This window comes from Cyanistes caeruleus, chromosome 1, assembly GCF_971803275.1.
Source record: "Cyanistes caeruleus chromosome 1, bCyaCae1.hap1.1, whole genome shotgun sequence".
Lineage (NCBI taxonomy): Eukaryota > Metazoa > Chordata > Aves > Passeriformes > Paridae > Cyanistes > Cyanistes caeruleus.
The window spans coordinates 35,168,126-35,186,159 of NC_141701.1; the positions used below are offsets into that span (position 1 = coordinate 35,168,126).

General features: G+C 43.9%; 2 protein-coding genes and 4 non-coding genes across 19 annotated transcripts in view; 2 read left to right on the forward strand and 4 right to left on the reverse strand.

The window, feature by feature from the left end:
- TRIM55 (tripartite motif containing 55) overlaps nucleotides 1-9,137 on the reverse strand; it is a 55,087-nt gene extending 45,950 nt beyond the window's left edge. Inside the window, exons 1-3 of one of the 3 annotated variants that reach the window (XM_086886629.1) lie at nucleotides 8,987-9,112; nucleotides 8,780-8,809; nucleotides 5,721-5,859 (exon numbers count right to left, since the gene is read on the reverse strand). The gene's annotated coding sequence lies outside the window, so the exon portion shown is untranslated. Of the gene's footprint in view, nucleotides 1-4,155; nucleotides 4,348-5,720; nucleotides 5,860-8,779 lie in introns of all 3 variants that reach the window. The other 2 variants (XM_086886633.1, XM_086886626.1) reach the window with 2 other exon arrangements.
- On the forward strand, nucleotides 3,409-3,481 carry TRNAR-ACG (transfer RNA arginine (anticodon ACG)). The gene has a single exon. It is a non-coding gene; the product is annotated as a tRNA-Arg (tRNA).
- TRNAY-GUA (transfer RNA tyrosine (anticodon GUA)) lies at nucleotides 7,040-7,130 on the reverse strand. The gene is given in 2 exon segments: nucleotides 7,040-7,075; nucleotides 7,094-7,130. It is a non-coding gene; the product is annotated as a tRNA-Tyr (tRNA).
- Nucleotides 8,962-9,034, reverse strand: TRNAR-ACG (transfer RNA arginine (anticodon ACG)). Its single transcript has one exon. It is a non-coding gene; the product is annotated as a tRNA-Arg (tRNA).
- Nucleotides 9,138-9,277: 140 nt separating the features above from the next.
- TRNAY-GUA (transfer RNA tyrosine (anticodon GUA)) lies at nucleotides 9,278-9,368 on the forward strand. Its single transcript is given in 2 exon segments — nucleotides 9,278-9,314; nucleotides 9,333-9,368. It is a non-coding gene; the product is annotated as a tRNA-Tyr (tRNA).
- Nucleotides 9,369-11,107: 1,739 nt separating this feature from the next.
- DNAJC5B (DnaJ heat shock protein family (Hsp40) member C5 beta) overlaps nucleotides 11,108-18,034 on the reverse strand; it is a 56,613-nt gene continuing 49,686 nt past the window's right edge. For all 12 annotated transcript variants that reach the window (XM_023920972.2, XM_086886762.1, XM_086886756.1 and 9 more), the window contains one exon: nucleotides 11,108-14,224. In XM_023920972.2, coding sequence (XP_023776740.1) covers nucleotides 14,130-14,224 — 95 coding nt within the window. In that variant the 3' untranslated portion in view covers nucleotides 11,108-14,129. The remainder of the gene's footprint in view (nucleotides 14,225-18,034) is intronic.

Genomic DNA, 18,034 nt, shown 5'->3' on the forward strand with positions numbered 1-18,034 from the left:
TACCAAATTAGTGAAATTTGATGGATTGGAAAAATTTGGAGTTTTAGCCGAAAATTTTTTAGAACATGAGAAGTGCTTTGTTCCCCCAGAACAAAGAAAAAGCTTCTTGGACAACACAGCCTGAGGCGTAAGGTGTGGAGGAAGGTAGGCTGTCTGCTCCTTACTATGTCAGGAGAGCCTGCAGCAAAATGCCTGGATATGAGGGAATAGCCATGCTGATTTAATCTTCAAAGCCAGTAACTGAAGCCTTGTTTTCTCTCATTTCCCCACCTACCTCTTTTATAAGTTTATCTGTCTTGGCAACAGTGACTATATGTTTTTATTTTCTTTTTGTCTTAACCTGTCTTGTATTAAGTATGATTTCAGTGTAATTGGATACTAATGACTTCTTCCTTGCCAAAGGATGTGGTAAAACTCCACGTAGAGCTCGAGGCGCCTTACCAGCACTCTGGGTTGTCAGCTTGTTCTCCACGAAATCCACAGCATTGTGTGTGAATATCCAAAGCAATATCCCTTCCTTTGGATGCAGCCCCCATGCTCTCACCTCGACAACAGGCAAGGAGAAATGTCTTCTAGAGATGACATTTCTAGTTCTTACATGTATTCACTCTCTTATTGGTCCACTAGCCTGAATTCCCAGCTCTGGCTCCAGCTTTCTCCAGACATTTGCATTGTTTGCTACTTCATCTAGGCTTTGTCTCAAACCATTAGTCTTGGCTGCAGCCTTTTCTATGGTCCAAGCAGGGCCCATCTCACTGGGTCCTGCTTTCTGAATTGCCAGACACCATAATACAGCTGTTTTGGAATGCAGTACATGCTGCATTAGGCAAAACGGAGAAGCTCAGAGAAATTCTGTTGTTATTACACAGAAATCTGAGAGATTATCTTTCTCTAATATCACTCTTCATCCCATCACTGCAGGAGGGGTAGCATCCCTGGGATCTCTGAGCTCCTACGTGGAAGCCCTCTATCCCACCTGGCCTGGGCATGCAGTGGATCTTCTCTCTAGCTGCCAGCTGGAGGAATAGGTGTGAGTCCAAGATGTCCAAGTAGAAAAAGGCACCACCTCTACCCCTGCAAACTTTTGTTTTCAATTACATCCTTCCTGTTATTATACAACCACCACCCATTTGGACATGCTCAGCCCCTTTCATTCACTTTGTGGTTTTTCTGGTTAATTCAGGGGAAAAAAACCCAACAAACAGTTGCAAGAGAGAAGTTATTTGCACATCCTTGCTTATAGATCTGCTCCTCCCAGTTTATCCCCCTGCACCAGCCTGAGGCAGGAATTTGGCCTCATCTTCACTACCCACCTTATTTGCACCTACACAAAGTAAATTGAGCAAGGACAAAAATGAAGAGAGATTGGAAAGAACAGGTCTAAAGTGAGCTGTCTGTGGACACAGACAGCAGTTCTACCTCTCACCTATTGAACATGTTCTCCACTTCTCACTCCTTGCTCCCACTCCATGCCTTTTTCTTCATTACCTCAGCACAACACTGCTCCTCCAGGCTGCAGTTTGGCAAGCACTTGCAAGAGGCTGAGCTGCCCTGGCCAGCAGGAGAGGGCAGCCTGGGCCTCTCACCTACCTTGTGTTGGCCTGAGTGCAAGGTCTGGTCCCCTCATTAGCACCATCTGAGATGATTCACTTCACTGACCATTGGAAAATTACTCACCCTGTTGGATTATCAAGCTGACTCAGGTGCCTCGAGTGCCCACACACAACTATAGCTAGGACAAGGCAAGCTGTGTACTTGAGAGCAGTGGAGAAAAGGGGAGGGGAAGGGGGAATCTCTTTACTTTGGACTAAAGAGCTGCTTATCCTCCTTTCAAACTTCATTCTCAACTTCCTTATTATTATCCAGAACATAACACCTTCAGTATCCCACAAGATAGTCCATGACTAGAAGGAGCACTCACAAGTAAGTCAAACCAAAAGCCACCATTTATCATAGTAGTCAGGCAAAATCACTGCTGCTGGAAGGTACAGTAGCAATGCATGTTTAAATAGGGTTGTGTCAATAAATGTCTGATTCCAACAGCTCCCAGCATTTTCCATGGCAGCAGGTAGCATGAATCCCATCCTGCTTCTAAGGAATGGAGAAAAGTGACATCCATGTTCTTTCCCAAGCTCCCTAATGTACAACACTGTTTCGATTTGGTTTTCATTGGCCTAATGAAACTAGAGCTGAATATATGGAGTTTTTTCCCAGTATCCTGTCTCTCTCTGGTACAGACCTGCCCATAAAAGCCTGAAAAAATTGTCAGGCCAGAACTCAAACATCAAAGGCTACTATGGGAAAGAAGCTTGCAGCTCACTGACATCAAGTTATTCTCAGTGATGGATCAACACATTTGACTGCCACAAGGTAAGCAAAGGGCTCAGAAAAGCAGGCAGCAAGTGTCAGCAAGAAATCCTGAAGCTGAATCTAAAATGTCATAAGTCCCCATCTCTTCTTGGAGAAGCAAAATCTATTTTGCATGTGATGAGTAAAAACTGGAAAACCAGTTCTGTGACCTCGTGGTCTTTGTGGAATATATCAAGTGACCAAGACCACAGTCGCTGAGACAACAGTCACCTTTGTTGAAGCACCAACGTGATGCTCTGCATGAATTCAGAGGCAAAGCCTGTTTGGACAGTTCAAAGAGCATCATCTCTGGCAGCTGAGCTGCGGGAGAAAATTATGGGGTAGAGACCAAGAGTAATTCAGAGGTCGGGGCAGGAACCAACCTGCTGATGTGAGTCAGGCGTGTTGTAACGGGAGAGGTATGGATGTGACAGTGGCATGATGGCTGCCTGGAAGATGAGGTGCTGATGCTGTCTGACAGCCTTCAGAGATGCCCTTATCCCTCGGAGCAGACCAGCTCTCTGTCGGTCCGAGCCCTGCAGGCCCCGTCTGTCTGGTCTGGGGTCCTTCCCAGAAGGAGGACCAGATGTGGAGTGAAAGCTACAAGGCTGGTCTGCTACAGAGCCATAGAAGCAGCAGATTCCACCTCCTTCTCCCACAAGCTGGGATTCCTCCTCCAGACACCAGGGGAGCAGAAAGGCTAAGCTGGCACAAATGTCTGCTAGGGGCAGGGAGACAACAGGGTTTATGGATGAAGGGGCACTCTGACAGATGTGAACATGCCAGAATATGTGAATTGGATGATATTATGATGTTTTCCCTGTTTTCCTTTCAGCATAGATATTGCAGCAGGTGACAAAATGGGGCTTATTTTCAGCTTACACTTGCAAAACTCTTCATCACAGTGAAGCAATATCAGATATGGAGCTTGGACACAGATGTTGGGATTTCCACTGTGCAACCTCTGCATTTTGGTGGTGCCACGCATCAGAAAAGGCGTCCCCTGCGTCCCTGTGGGGCAATACAGCACCACCCACACGTAAAGCATCAAACAGCTGGGGGCCAGTGGCGCAATGGATAACGCGTCTGACTACGGATCAGAAGATTGTAGGTTCGACTCCTACCTGGCTCGTTCTTTTCAATTTTATACTCCTTGCCTTCCTAACTCTAGTCTTCCTCACGGTTCCCACCCATTCTTCTGTGCGTAGGTGGAGGGAAAACTGGGAAGCTTGGGTAATTAAAAAAAAACCCAAAACCCAAAACTAACCAACAACCAAGCGTCTTGTTCAAAAGCTGGAGATGTGAATTTGTGTTCCTTTATATGATACCCACACATCCTGCTCGGCATCCTTGGGAGTTTTCTATTGGGTCAATTTTACCTCCAAACAGACTTATTTTTGAAAAGAATTTATTACATGGATCTTTCCCAACCCCACTGGGAACTTCCAATATTCAAGTCTTTTCCCAGCATCTTCCAGATTTCCACTGTCACGCTCCAGCTTGGCTGACCGTGGAGGATGCTCATTTAGCCCACTTCTCCTGCTGAAATAAGACAGGGGAACGTCCCAGGGAGATAAAAATTATGTCTTAAGTGCCCAGTATGTGAGCTGATAGAGCTGCTGATAGCTGAGTGATAGTTGGGTGACCCTGAAATCCCACTTAGGTCAGGTGAAGTACAAAAAGAAGCATGTGATTACAATATTCAAAATAGATACACTGACAAAGAATACCTCAGTAAAGAAGTAATAAAGTGTCAGGTACTAAAAATATCACGAAAGTGCTCTTTTGTTTCCAGTGATTTCCCACCTTTGCAATCTGCAGAACATCTTGTCTATGCACATGCCACATATCTCAAACTGCATCCATCAGGAAGCACCTTGTTGTGCAGGAACATTTTCGCCATCTCTCCTTTGAAATCCTTCAGGCAGACTGAAACTTTCTATCCTCATGCTTCCATGAGATTTATTCTGTTTTCCCTTTCTCCAGCAAAAGGGACAGCTTTCGTTTGAAACACAAACAAACATTTTCTTACAAGACAGGACCTGAAAATTTCCTTTCTGTTGCAGCAGGTGTTCCCCCTGTACCCATCAGGCTATTTAAAAACCCCTCATCCCTTTATTATCCCCTGAAGTGCTCTACTCTGGTAACCAACCAAGTGTATCTGAGTGAAATGTTGTATGATTGGGGTTTTTATAATCTGGAATCTTTCATTAAGTGATACAAATGACTTGACTGTACACACAGAGCTCATTATTGGATCTCGCTGGAGACCAGATACAAAAATAATTATGCATTTGCAGATGACTGTCACTAGTAACTTGCACCTAAATGAAGTATTGCACAAGTTACACTATCAAGCGACCACTGACTAGTTTGCTACTGTAGTGAAAAACAGTACCTTTATATCCATGAGCATGTCCTACAAGAATGGGAAACTGAGCCAAACAGTCACATGAATGTAACAGGCTGTAGCTCAAGAGGCACAATAGTTGCTTAGCATAAAATAAGTCCTGAGACCAGGACATTTTGTGAGGGTTTTTTGTTTTTGTTTGTTTTGGTTTTATTTTCCTGGCTTTCATTCTCCCTCAGGTGTATTACACTCTTACACAGAAATGCATGCATGTCAATTCCTTCTGAGTGAGTGGGAGAGAAAAAATGTCATAGAGATGGATATCTCATATCTCTCACAGAGAGGGAGAAAGGGAATGATTCCTTCTCTTGAAGAAGGTCTGTGTGTGCTTTTAGTTTGTGAGCTATCCTTTAGAAGTGAAAAGAGTTGCCACTGAACCAGTGAAAAGGAACAAAGGAGTTTAGAGACATTCATATAGGAAGGACTGAATCTTGGGAATAAAATAAATCTTTAGCCCTAGATGGAGTCTGTGCCCTGCCCCACACCAGGGAATGGCACAGGAATGTGCATTTGGACTGTGGATTCAGTTTTGACTGCTAGTGAGTATTAAGTTGTGTGGACAACAGCTAAGGAAATGAATGTTTTCTTCAATTTATGCCCACTGAGATGCCTCAGTTCCCTAAAAGGCAGGTTTTCATACTGGGTCATTCATGGGACAGTTCCTGAGAGGGATACAGTGCACCATGATGGAAAAGAAGGGAGAAAAGGTTGTTGTTGGTGTATGGTCTTTGTCCATACACATACACAAAAACATACTAATTAATAAAGAGGTATCTGGGGCCATGGGGATAACACACAAAGAGAAGCAAAGTGTGCAGGTCTGACTCCTGCTGAACTTTATAAATCTATTTCCATGCTGATAATCTTACTTGTACTGTATTCCCACAGAGAGTGGTTCTTCCTTGCTCTCATATCTGAAGTCTGCCCCAGAGAAACACTCCCACACAGAGAGAAGACTCACTTGGGGTTCTGTTGAAGGAGAAAACTTCACTTCCATTCTCCCCCTGTTATGCAGACAGATTTGGACGCTTTCAGACACGTTTACTCTCTCCAAGCCAGGAGCTGTTGCCAAGCATGTTTTTCTGCACCCCACGTAGCACCTGTAATGGAAAAGAAGACTTGAAGGAAAAAGGAAACAATAGAACACAGGAGATTAAAAACAGAGTATGAGTGCTGGCTCTTTTATTAACTATGTCCTAAGGAAGCCCACATTTGTCTCCATTAAACCCCTTCTGTGGGATCTCTATGACCCTTCTCCCTCTGCTCCACATTCTGCTAGAACATCCCATGTCACCCTTTTTGGCACATCCAAAGGACCAAATATCACATCTGCCACCTTAAGTCAAGAGATGGTGGAGGACTTTTTTCCACTCCTGTCAGCCAGGGCGCTCACAGCCCTCATTTATAAGGATTATCTGGCATCACAGAAAGCCAAATTAATACAGATTATTTGGCATCACATAAAGCAACTTTCAAAACAAGAAGAGACTGTCCAGAATGGAATACAAAGGATCACCATGGGAAAGAAGACCTAATAAAACTAGCTAAGACTGAACTAAAAATGCTTAATTACTTTTGGCTTCACATAGGAGAATGCCAAATATATATTATTAAATTGAGAAGGGATCTCATTAGGTCATATAAGTATCTATCTCAGAGACGGGTGCCATGAGGATGGTGCCAGACTCTTTTCAGAAGTGCCCAGTGACAGGACAAGGAGCAACAGCCATCAGCTGAAGCACCAGAAATTCCATCTCAACATGAGGAAGAACTTCCTTACAGTGAGGATGGGAGAGCACTGGAACAGGATGCCCAGGGAGGCAATGGAATCTCCCTCTCTGGAGACATTCAAAACCCATCCAGATGCATTCCTGTGTAAACTGCTCTAGGTGATTCTACCTGAGCAGGGAGGTCTCCAGAGGTCCTGTCCAATCCTAACAATTCTGTGATTACAACAATATATTATTTATTAAATTTCATTAATAAATAAATAATTATAGTTTTATCAAACGTAATAATAACTAATATTATTACGGAAAACAACAAAGCACTTCCAAAAGCATCGCTGCTATTCGTATTGCAGTATTTTCTGCAGAGCTGTCACTTCTTTGCGGTATTTTCTTTTTTTTTTTTTGTTTCCTCTCAGGAGAAAAAAAAAGAAAAAAGAAAAAAAAAAATTAATCGCTTGCGTATCACAGGTGTTTATAAACTGCTTTAGGAGCGTCTTCCTGAGTGGAAACAAAGCCGCGCTCCGGTCCCAGAAAAGAAAAATTCGGCGTCTCCTTCGAGCCGGAATCGAACCAGCGACCTAAGGATTCCCGCGGGGCGCGGCCTCTACAGTCCTCCGCTCTACCAGCTGAGCTATCGAAGGGACACAGCCGCCGCCCCCCAGCGGCCGCAGAAGCCGCCGCCGGGCCCCGCCCCGCGCGCGGCTCCGCGCGTGCTCCTGGCGGCGCCGGCCCTCACGGGGCGCAGAGGCGGGAACAGGGTCCGGTCATTGCACAGCGTCCGGGGCTGTGGCAGGCTGAGAAGCTAATGGCGTAATGGTTTACCCCTCCAAGTCTGAATTCGGACATCAGAGGTTCGGTTTCTGCCTCTGTACTGGACTGTATGCTTTTTAGCGCAGCCGTGCCTTTTAAAGGAAAAGCAGGGCCCTTCACAGCAACACGCACACGTCACTTCCAAGTATTAGCAGCCCTCATGAGCTACCGCAGTTATTTATTCATTCCGCCGTGCACCACTTCATTTGGGAAATTTGAGTGCACACACTGCTGCATCCAGTTCCGCGGGTCTCAGCACAGGAAAGACATGGAGTTGATGGAGCAAGTCCAGAGGAGGGACACAAATGTGATCAGAGGGTAGAAGCAACTCTCCTGTGAAGTCAGGCTGAGAGAATTTCGGATGTTCAGCCTAGAGACAGCTCCCGGGAGACCTCAGAGCACTTTCCAGTACCTAAAGGAGTTCCGAGGAGAGAGACTTTTTCCATGGGAATGTAATAATAGGACAAGGGGTAATGGCTTTGAACTGAAAGAGGGTGGGCTCAAACTGGATATAAGGAAGGAATTCTTTATAGTGGGGTTCATGAAGCAGTGGAAGAGATTGCCCAGACAGGTAGTGAATGCCCCCTCCCTGAGAACATGAACAAGGTTGGGGCCTCTGAGCAACCTGATTGAGTTGCAGATACCCAGTGTCCCTGCTCATTGCAGGAAGGTTGGAAGTAGGCAACCTTTAAAGGCCCCTTTCAACCCAAACCATTCTATGATTCCGTAACTGGCTACTCTGAAGCTAAGGCATGCTCTCAAAACTAATCATTGGGAATTCCTTCCTCACTTCACCCGCTTGCAAGCTCTTCTTTATACACTGCATAGCCTTTACATAAACGAAAAATGTTTGGGTTTTGTTGCAAAATCACACACCTTTCATGCAACTGCACAAGGATGTTTTCGCACTTCTGAAGACTAAGGGATAATTAGAACGTAAACAACATTCCTAATCACAGCAGTATTGCTTGCTGCCTTCAGAGATCTCCTGGTTGTTTTATTTGATGCCATCTGTGCGAGTAACCAGAGTGTCAGGCCAATGTGGAGTACCCTGCTCCTCTCCCAGGGCCAGAAGGTTTCTCCCCTGTGTAATGTAATGGTGTGTTAATTGAGTTCATTTGGGGGGAAAAAAATAAAAAAAATAAAAAATTAAGCCTACAGTAGTGTTTTGCTTTGGGAAACACAGCAGTACCAGGCAGACAAATGGGTTAAATCATAGAATCATAGAATTTTAAGGGGCTGGAAGGGACCTGACAGGTCATTTGGTCGTAACCCGGCTGTCAGGGACAGGTACCCCTCCCAGTAGGCCATGCTTGCCTTTTTCCGGCTTTATCATGCCTTGCTCAAGACCTAGTCCTGAACACTGCCAGAGCTGTGAGCCGCACAACCTCCCTGGGAAACCTGTTGCAGTGTCTCACCAGCCTGCCAGCAAAAAATTTCTTCCAGATCTCTAATCTAAATTTCCCCTCTCATTTTGTACCTGTTACTCCTTGTCCTGTCACTCCAGTTCCTCATGAAGTCAGGATGATGAGATCAGATGGGGAAAAAGAAGAGGAAAAAAGGAACAAAAGACGAGGAATGTAAGGAGCCAGGATGGTGAGATCAGCTGGAAAATCATGACCCCTTCAACACGCAACCAGGGCCGAAAACGTAAAAAATATGCGAGCCAGGCAGGAGTCGAACCTACAATCTTCTGATCCGTAGTCAGACGCGTTATCCATTGCGCCACTGGCCCCGCACGTTAGGTAGTATTACCGCTATCCCCTATAGCGAGAGCAAGGCCGCGGCGCACCCCGAGCAGCCCCGGCGCCCCTCACGGGCCGGGCCCCGTCCCGCCCTGCCTGCAGGGGGCGCTCCCGGCGTTCCCGCCCCGCCCAGCGCCCGGCCGTAAGGCCCGCCCGAAAGTAGCGCGTGCTGCGCAGGCGCGAGGCGAGCCGGCGGCGGTCTTGGTGCGCGGCGGCGCCCTGAGTGGCAGGTCCCTTCGATAGCTCAGCTGGTAGAGCGGAGGACTGTAGCGGTTGCGCCCCACGGGAATCCTTAGGTCGCTGGTTCGATTCCGGCTCGAAGGAGACGCTACTCTTTTTTTTTTTTTTTCAACAATTTCTCTTTTACCTTTTGCAGATATGGTTGCTTTGCTCAAAGAGTTCGCAAACCAAGCCTATGCGCTATGTCTCGCTCTCAGGAGCGGCTGTTCCTGCGGGAGCAGGAAATGCTGCGCCTAATGCAGGACTGCCAACGCCTGAATTTCTAAAGGAGAACAAGACGTGTGTTCGTATTTCATCGTGCCACAGCAAGTCAGTGCAGGAGGATACCGGCTGAGATCCCTTTGTCTCATCGCATCTAATTAGGATGTTGAAATTCTGAGGGTCATTTTTCCAAGTCTCCTCTCTTCCAAATGTCTAGACACTGTTTTTACAGCATAGGGCTGTATCTGTACATACTGCCACAAAAGGAATACATCTAGCCAGCTGAAGTGTTCAAGTCCAGGCTGGACAGGGCACATCCCTGCCCATGGCCGGGGGTTGGAAATGAATGATATTTAAAGTCCCTTCCTACCCAACTCATTCTAAGATTAGTCAACTCCCTTACTTGAAAATTTCATGTGTTTACCAGTGTCTATCTATTACAGGTGTCAGCTACCACACAGTTGTCCCATCTTCCTGCCTTCCCAACCCTGAGATGGGTGAAACTGGCATGAAGGACTGAGTCCTCTCGTACCAAACTCTGTACCCATTCATGTCTCAAAGTGAAAGGAGAAGCCGGATGTGATGACTGAGCTGACTTCAGTTTGTGGAGGGAAGCAAGGTTGTTATGGTTATCTGGTCATTTCTCTCTGGTTCATAACAGCACACTCTTTTCTACAGGAAATGATAACATAGAAAAATAAATCAATAATTTTACCTGTACTCAGTTTAGCATGTTTCTTCACTTCTTTTTAATGATTTTATTCTACAAAGAGGCAGAGATGTAATTCTTTTTGGCTTAAATAATATTGGTATTCATTCTTATACAAGGTAGGCAATCAAATTAAGTGACATACAGTTATGATTGAAGTTTTTTGTATTAAGCATTGTGGCTTATCCCACAAACTTGTTGTGGGGAGTAAAAGTGCACAAACTACCTAAATAACTAGTTACATGGTCGTACACCTTAAATTGTCTATGCTGCCTCTTCTGTTTGGTGTTTTGAATGAACCTGGATATGTGTTAATATCTAAGCACACAAAGGAACAGATCTTTGAGAATACATCTATCCAAAACAGTTGCCCCTTGTCCATTTTTCAAATGCTTGGGCTTTTGTGGTCACAGAGGCTCGATACCAACCTAGTGAGAAATATTAGTATATTGTAGCACGCCTAGATTATCTGGCAGTCTGCGCTGGTCCTTGAGCAGATGCAAAACACCAGAGTGAGGTGCTGGGTGTCTCAGGATGTCTGCTGTTGCCCTCAGCAGTGCCATGGTTCTGTTCTCTGCACACACCTTTTGCAGGGGGAAATTGTTCCATGTAGGCACTGATTCAAGTAAAACTACTAGTGTTACATCACTTTGTCACACTCATGATTTTTTTTACAAGCATTCTGCATTAAGTGAAGGACTTACAATGTGCGGCCATAGCCCTGGCTGCTTTGCATGGGCAAGCACATCTGCTGCAATCCAAGAGCTAGTTCCTCTGTGGGGAAATCCTGAGTTGCCATTCGACACTTGCCAGGTTGCAAAGCTATAACTTTGGACAGCTGTCTCAACAGCTTCTCAAGCTGTTACCGGAATGAAGTTGTTTATAGCGTGGCAAGGTAAAGGGAATGCTACAATTCATATGTACAACCTTTATTTAGTCACAGTGATTGACAGCCAAGGTAGATTTGAATAGAATACATGGAAGTTTACATATAAATAAATGTAGCAAAACAGAGAAAAAAATTGAGACTCTGTACTTTTTGAGAAGATTTCTGGGTGTGCAACTTGACTGTACACAAAAACAAATAATATTAGCATGTGTTCACGTTAGGAACTTTTCTGAAAAGCAGAAAAAGGAGTAAAATCACACTGAAGAGCTAAGTCCTGAAATCCTTTTTCATCCTTTCTCCACGTGTCCTTAGAATAGCTGATCTTCACATCAGTAAGAGAGAAATGCTCTGATACTTTTAAAACTAAGTTTCCCATTTGAAATTAAAAGTTTAGACACTCAGATCTCTAAGCTGCAGGTCCTGGACAACCCCCTCAGAGGCTTGGTCACTGGTTTGTTCTGAGGTTTTTTTGCTGAGATAATGTGTTGTGGCTCTTCTGTACAGAACCCTGTGTCTGTAAATGAGACTTGCAAACATGCAGCAGCTTGTCCATCTTTGCTTCACACTGTGAGAACAAAAATTTTTCTTTTCCCAAGAATAAGCTCTCATTTAGAAAGTGTAAATAAGAGCCACATGACTTGCTGTACATCTCAGGCTGATAGAGAAAATTTCCTTGATTATGGTGAACTTTGGCTCTGGCCCTCTAGACACATCAGTGGTGTTGCATGTGAAAAAATTCCCCAGTTGCTTTTGGTCTTATGGGATTTACTTCTTCCTCTCTGGCTTTAGGCCTGCTCTATAGCTGTTGTCGAAATCAAGGGTGCAATTCCCAGTGACTTCCATGGGAAAAGGAGGATGGATTTCACATGGGAAAGGATTCCACATATAGAACGTAGCTTTACACCAGACTTTTCTCCCAGTGCCTCTTTCAGCTCTCTGCTGGAAATAGTCACTAGGTAACATTTGGACATTTTCACACTAAATTTCTCTACTAGACAGTGAAACTTAGGAAATTACTTCACCTGCAGATTTATTATGTACTCTCCATACTCCTTCATTGGGGATAACATCCCATGCCAGAACAAACACCCTGAAAAGGGGAATAATGAAGAAAGCCAAAAGAGGAGTGTGTGTGCTGGTGTCCACAGCACATACCTAGTCTCTGGCCTCTGTCCATCTCTCAGCACCCCAGTGCTGTCTGATCCATCCCCCCGATGGGAAGATGTGCAGCACTCTGCTACCGCTGGGGTCATGTCTCCTCAGTGGCAGGATGGTGTCACCAGCCCCCCTCTCCTGGCACCACTGGGTTGGATGGGCACATCCCCAGTGGGCAGGTAGGATGGCGGTCTGGAGTTACATACATACAAGTGGTTCCCAAAATCATTGTAACTGAGGACAAAGGAGAGCCTGTGACTAGGAGGGAAGCGAGTGTCTGTGCACAACTCTGGCCATGCCAGGATCTTCCCTCTTTTCTGAAGCAGAAAACCAGGGCCATTTCTGAGGGCAGTGTGCATGTTGGCTGTCCCCAGTGCCTGCATCCAGAGAACAGATATATAACCTGAACAGGAAATAATGGTCTTGAAAATATCCTTGTGTTATGGGACTTTTAAAGAAACATTGAAAGTAATATGTCTTGACTTTGGAGTTACAGCTGGTTCTATAAAACACATTCTTTTCCCATATATTTAGCTGGATGACATTTGACTTCAAAGGTGATAGAAGGATGATAATAATTTTTCACAACTGCGGGATCCAACTTTAAGCAAGGAAACAACACTTTTAGCTAGGTATATATTCACCAGTCTGTATAATTTACTGGAACACTGTGAGCCCCTTTAGACCACAGCATGCAAAAATAGCAAATACACAGAACTCACAATGATTGATGTAAAATGATCAATAAGGAGAAATTCAGCTGCCTCAGGCTTAAGCTACTATGTCAAATCAGTGAGGTGCTAAGCTTAAGATCTTAGAGGTATTCCTTTAGCTCTTATGAATTAGTGGCCTAAGTTCTTCATGCTTCCTTTAGCCATACCCACATGTATCTCCACTGATTTGTGCAGCGGTACATCTGAACATACACCTCATTCCTGCCTCTTTATTTAAAATCATGCCATGTGCTCTTACAGGCCCTGTGCCTGGCACAGGAGGGAGGTTTCAGTCCTACCCCAATGAGCTGGTGAGGAGGACGGTCACTCCTTTGCTGCCTGCTTTCCCTGCCAAGTCCTTGCTGCTCCCACAGCCCCAGTGCCTGTGCTGCTGTGATGGCTCCCAGCCCAGTGCCAGCAGGGCAGTACCGCCACACGCTGAGGGCATGGTGGAATAAGCCAGCTGGCAGAAAGCCGTTGGCTGCGAACCAAAAGGAGGAGCTGTGGGAGGAGGAGAGAGGCTCTGGGACAGCCTAGGACCAGCCTTCCATTTCCCCTGGTCTTTGCCCACTGTCTCATGGGTTTGCAGATTTTTTTATGGATGAGGCTCCTGGATTTGGAGTGACCTGCAATAAAACAACCATCAGAAAAATCTCCTAGCACTTTGTCTTGGTTCAGCTGCCCTCCAAAGAGCACTTCCTCTCTGGCTAGGAGAGTCCCATCTGTCTTGCCACCAGCTTTCTCCCTGAGGCCGGCTAAAGAGCACTTCTGGGGCTCCCTCACGGAATGTTTCACATCCAGTAAAACTGCTGCATGCAAGTTCCTGGAGCAGGGAGAGACAGCCAGTGTGCCCATAAAGGGACTCAGGACTGTGTCTGGGAGGTGAAACTACAAATGAGAGCAGGGAGGAGACCAGTTATACCAAAGGGAATATTAATGGAGAGAAAGATAATGTGAAGCTGTGAGAGACCAGCATGCTCCATACAGGCCATATGTATCTCCATACACAGTGCAGGTATTGGAAGTAGCATAGAGGGAGGTTCTGCCTCGGTAGGAAGTTGCTCTCAGATTACTCTTGATTAGCTTAAAGACAACTATGAATACAGGCTGCAGAACTTAACACATGTTTTTCTCACTGTGAGACTCAGTGAGAAGCACCAACAGGTCGCTCGCCTGCTCTAGGACTCTGTGCGATAGCTCCGATGGCTGTCCCCAATCAGTTGTGTCTTCTCAGTTACGTTAGTCGGCTGAAGCGTAATAGGAGTTTCTCCATCTAAATTGGAGAGGACAACAAAGATTACTTTAAGAACCCTTCATTTGCTACCAAAGTCAGATTTCTTGTTAGCATCATGACATTTCATTTGCTGTTCTGGTTGCAGCTCAATTTGGTTTCATAGACAGCTGTGTGAGTACTAGTAAGGTGTCACTGCCCACACCAAGCCTACAAATGCTCTTACTCCTACTTCTCATACAGTGGCAGATTTCTGGGTGTTGCTGCTGCTGCTGCTGTTAGACTGGACATTTGCTGTGCCTTGTGCTTTGCAGAGCTTGCAGGCCAAAGGTTCCTGCCTGTTCTAATAGCAAGTGGCTGTTCCTACAAATGGCTGAATAAAATCAGTGCTGTTGTGAGTCAGCAAGCACTAACCTTGACAGTGTTTGTGAGAATGGGACAGAAATGAGTCTTGAAGAAGGCAGAGTTAGCAGTAAAGAAAGAGGAGAGTTAAAAGTGCGTGAGCAGTAATAGTAATACACTTGAGAGGAGAGAAATCATATATATCCTGAAAGCCAGCTAGTTAAATAAAAATGCTAAATTGAATTTGAAGTCTTACGTAATGTATGTGCAATAGGGTTCTGGGATTACTATTTTAATGAATTTGGAACTACCAAAACTTTATATTGTCACTATATAAATCCTCACTGCTGTGTACTTTTTCACTCTGTGCGATTTTATGTTTGCTTTTCCAATATATCTATTAAAAAATGCATTTGTTGTAGAGTGGAGGAAAGTAGAAGTAAGTCTTTACAGAGTTCCTTGATGGCTACTCTGTTCCATCTGATAAAAAACAAGGTTTGGTTGCCCTTCCAACCTGCCTCTTTCCAACCTGCATGTTTTTCGGAGGGAGAGAAATACTCAAGTCTCATAGACTGAGTTTTACAAGTTCAGCCATCTTAGTGAAGTGTTTCATATGAAAAACTTTGGACTATCTATATCTTGATACTAACATAGCTTTCACAGTAATTGACTACAAATTATGACTTTTTCTGCCAAATGACCAAATGTTCAGGAAAAAAATCTCATCTGACATTTCCTTCTGTTTACATGACAGTTGATGGGATGAATCATGGGCAAAAGATGTAATGTACAGGAGTAACTTAACCCAGAGCAGGAATCTAATTGCGTGCCATACGGCTTCCACTCAGTGGGGGCAGAACAACTTTGACTCTGTCAAGGTGAAAGGCAAGAATGATTAAATGCCAGGCAGCTTCTCTGTATGGGCAATTCCATATTTAGACACAAGGTCAAAGACAGACATGTTTCATAACTTCTAAAAGTATGTGAGTAATTAATGCTTTGAGCTCAGCTCAGGCTCATATTAGTTTGGCAGTTCCGATCCATTTTTAAGTTGCTGTGTGTTTTCTAGATTTCTGAGCAGCATTCCTTCCCACCCACTTCTGCCTCCAAGTTGTTCATTTTCTGTAAGATTGTTGATGGAGGGCAGAGATTAGCAGTTCATTTTGCTGTGATACCCAGGTGTGCAACAGAACAGGACCCACTGCAAATCTGTCACGTTGCCTTCAGCTGATCTGCAGACGGCTCTTAGCTGACACCTTCACCAAGCATTTTGCTGCTTGCACCCTTCTCAGATTTATGATAGGGTTTTTTAGAAGAACAGAGACCCGTGGCATAATAAACTGTACAAATATAGTCTGCTAATGGCAAGCTGCAGAATGGAGGTGAGGCAGAATTCACAGTTTAAACTGCTTTCTATAGATAGCTCCTGCTCACTGTTCGCCTACATTTGTATCATATGGAGTGTGGAGGAGACAATGAAGTGATAAAAACTTATTGCATCTGAGTTGGGAAAGTATTTTTCTACTCAGGTTCTTTTATTCTTTTTCTTTTTTTTTTTTTTCTCTCTCAGAATTCATTTTCTGTAAAATAAAAGTTGGTCTAGAAATGCCTTGCTTTGTTCTTACAGTGATAACTGAACAGGAGAGAACAGACCTGCCAAACTGCTTTGAGTGCATCATTACAGCCTGAAGTACAAAGGCAGTCCAAATTCCAATGCCACCTCCTCCAGGAACACAAAAGTTAACAGAAATTTTGCCCTCAACTTCAGTGGAAGCAAAATCTGTCAACCTGCTCCATGTGTGTGGGAAAGTGATGAAATGTTGCACGTGTCTGTGCTGCAGACAAGCGAGTGGTACTTTCCTCTGCCAGTGCATTTTGACAGGTTACCTGTAACATCATGGCATGATACCAAGATTACCTTATCTTGCATCTTTCTAATGTCATGTTTGATCTGAGACACTAAAAAATGTCATGTTTAAAATGTAATAACCCAAATATAACATTTAATTTTTGGTCTTCTGCTCCATATTATGTCAGAGTATTCTGGTACAAATCAATAGTTGTGAGGAGAAATCCTTGTAAGCTAAGTGTGTTCCAGGGCTTGCAAACCCCTAATTTCCTTTAGTTCTGATGGTCATGTTACCCCTGGAGGTACATGCTGTAAAACAAGGCTCTCAAGGAAGACATTGAACTAGCTGAGCACTAGAGCTAGTCAAATTTATTTGACTAAAACCTTCTTCTAGAGGAATATAATTTCCCCTAGAAATTCTCTTTTTCTAGAGAAGTAGCATTTCAACAGAATTTAAGCCTTTGGCATGATTGTGTTGATTATAGAGGCAACTCACTTTTCTCTTACATTTTAGAAAATGGATCACTGAATCTTTGGCCTCAGCTCTTTCTTTTTCACTAATAATTATGTTTTATGTTATGTTAGTTTGAGGAATGAAATAAACTGCGTAAAACCTTAATTTTGTGACTAAGACATGTGAAGAACTGAAAAATTATTATAGTTGTGACAGTTTGATAGTTGAAGTCTAAAACTCAACTCTTGAGCAGTACAGACAGCACCAGGCAGCTCCCACTGAGCACAAATGCTAAGGGCTCAGTCTCAGAGGTTTTTAGTATCAGGAATTGTGATGCTTTATCAATGATGCATTCCTCAGAAAAGCAATGACTGATTGGCTTGAAAATCTACATTTTGACCTCAGCAAGAAGTTCTGGTTAGCAATACTGTAGATGCTGAAGACAGCAGGAAGCAAAGAAATTAATTACTGGGTAGAATGCTCAGTCTGTGCTTAGAGGACATGCAAAGAACTTGGATCCTAATAGAATCTCCTCTTCCAAAATTAAATCTGCTGCACAAGTGATTACAGTTTGTTTCTGAATTACATACAGGAAAATTTCTATTATTTACCTAAAGGAAGGCATGAGTATTAATTTATATGGATCAACATTCAAAAATGCACAGTCTTTGCTATTCTAAAAGTCAGCTGTGTCTTTCTGGTCAGCATGCCTGAAGCTGGGATGACAAGGAAAGAAGGAAGGGAGGAAGCACACTTTGGTCTGGTTATAATTTATTTATTTTTTTTCCTAAGTGCATTGTGTGTTTTCCTTTCAACTGCAGAAAAGATGCTTGTGTTACCCTGTATCATAAAGCTTTTATTTTTATTCCTTATACATTGCTCTCTTCTAAAATAAAGAGAATGCTACTTTACTGAGACTTGCTGGTTTTGACTAGGAGGAAACTGTAGCAAGACTGGAGAGGACAGTAGGAAAAGTATAAATATCTAGTTTTCTTCAGACCCTACCTATATGTTTAGTATTGTCTTCCAAATACTTAAAAAATGAAATTCCACATTATGTTAATTTTTCAGACTGGTACTTTGCTAAACATTTAAAATTAATTTTTAAGACTGGTCTCAGTGGGACTTGGTGAGAATAAAGAGATGTCAAGGGGCCTAAAGTTAAAGAATACCAATATCTTCTGGTACCTGTGCCAGAAGGACAGAG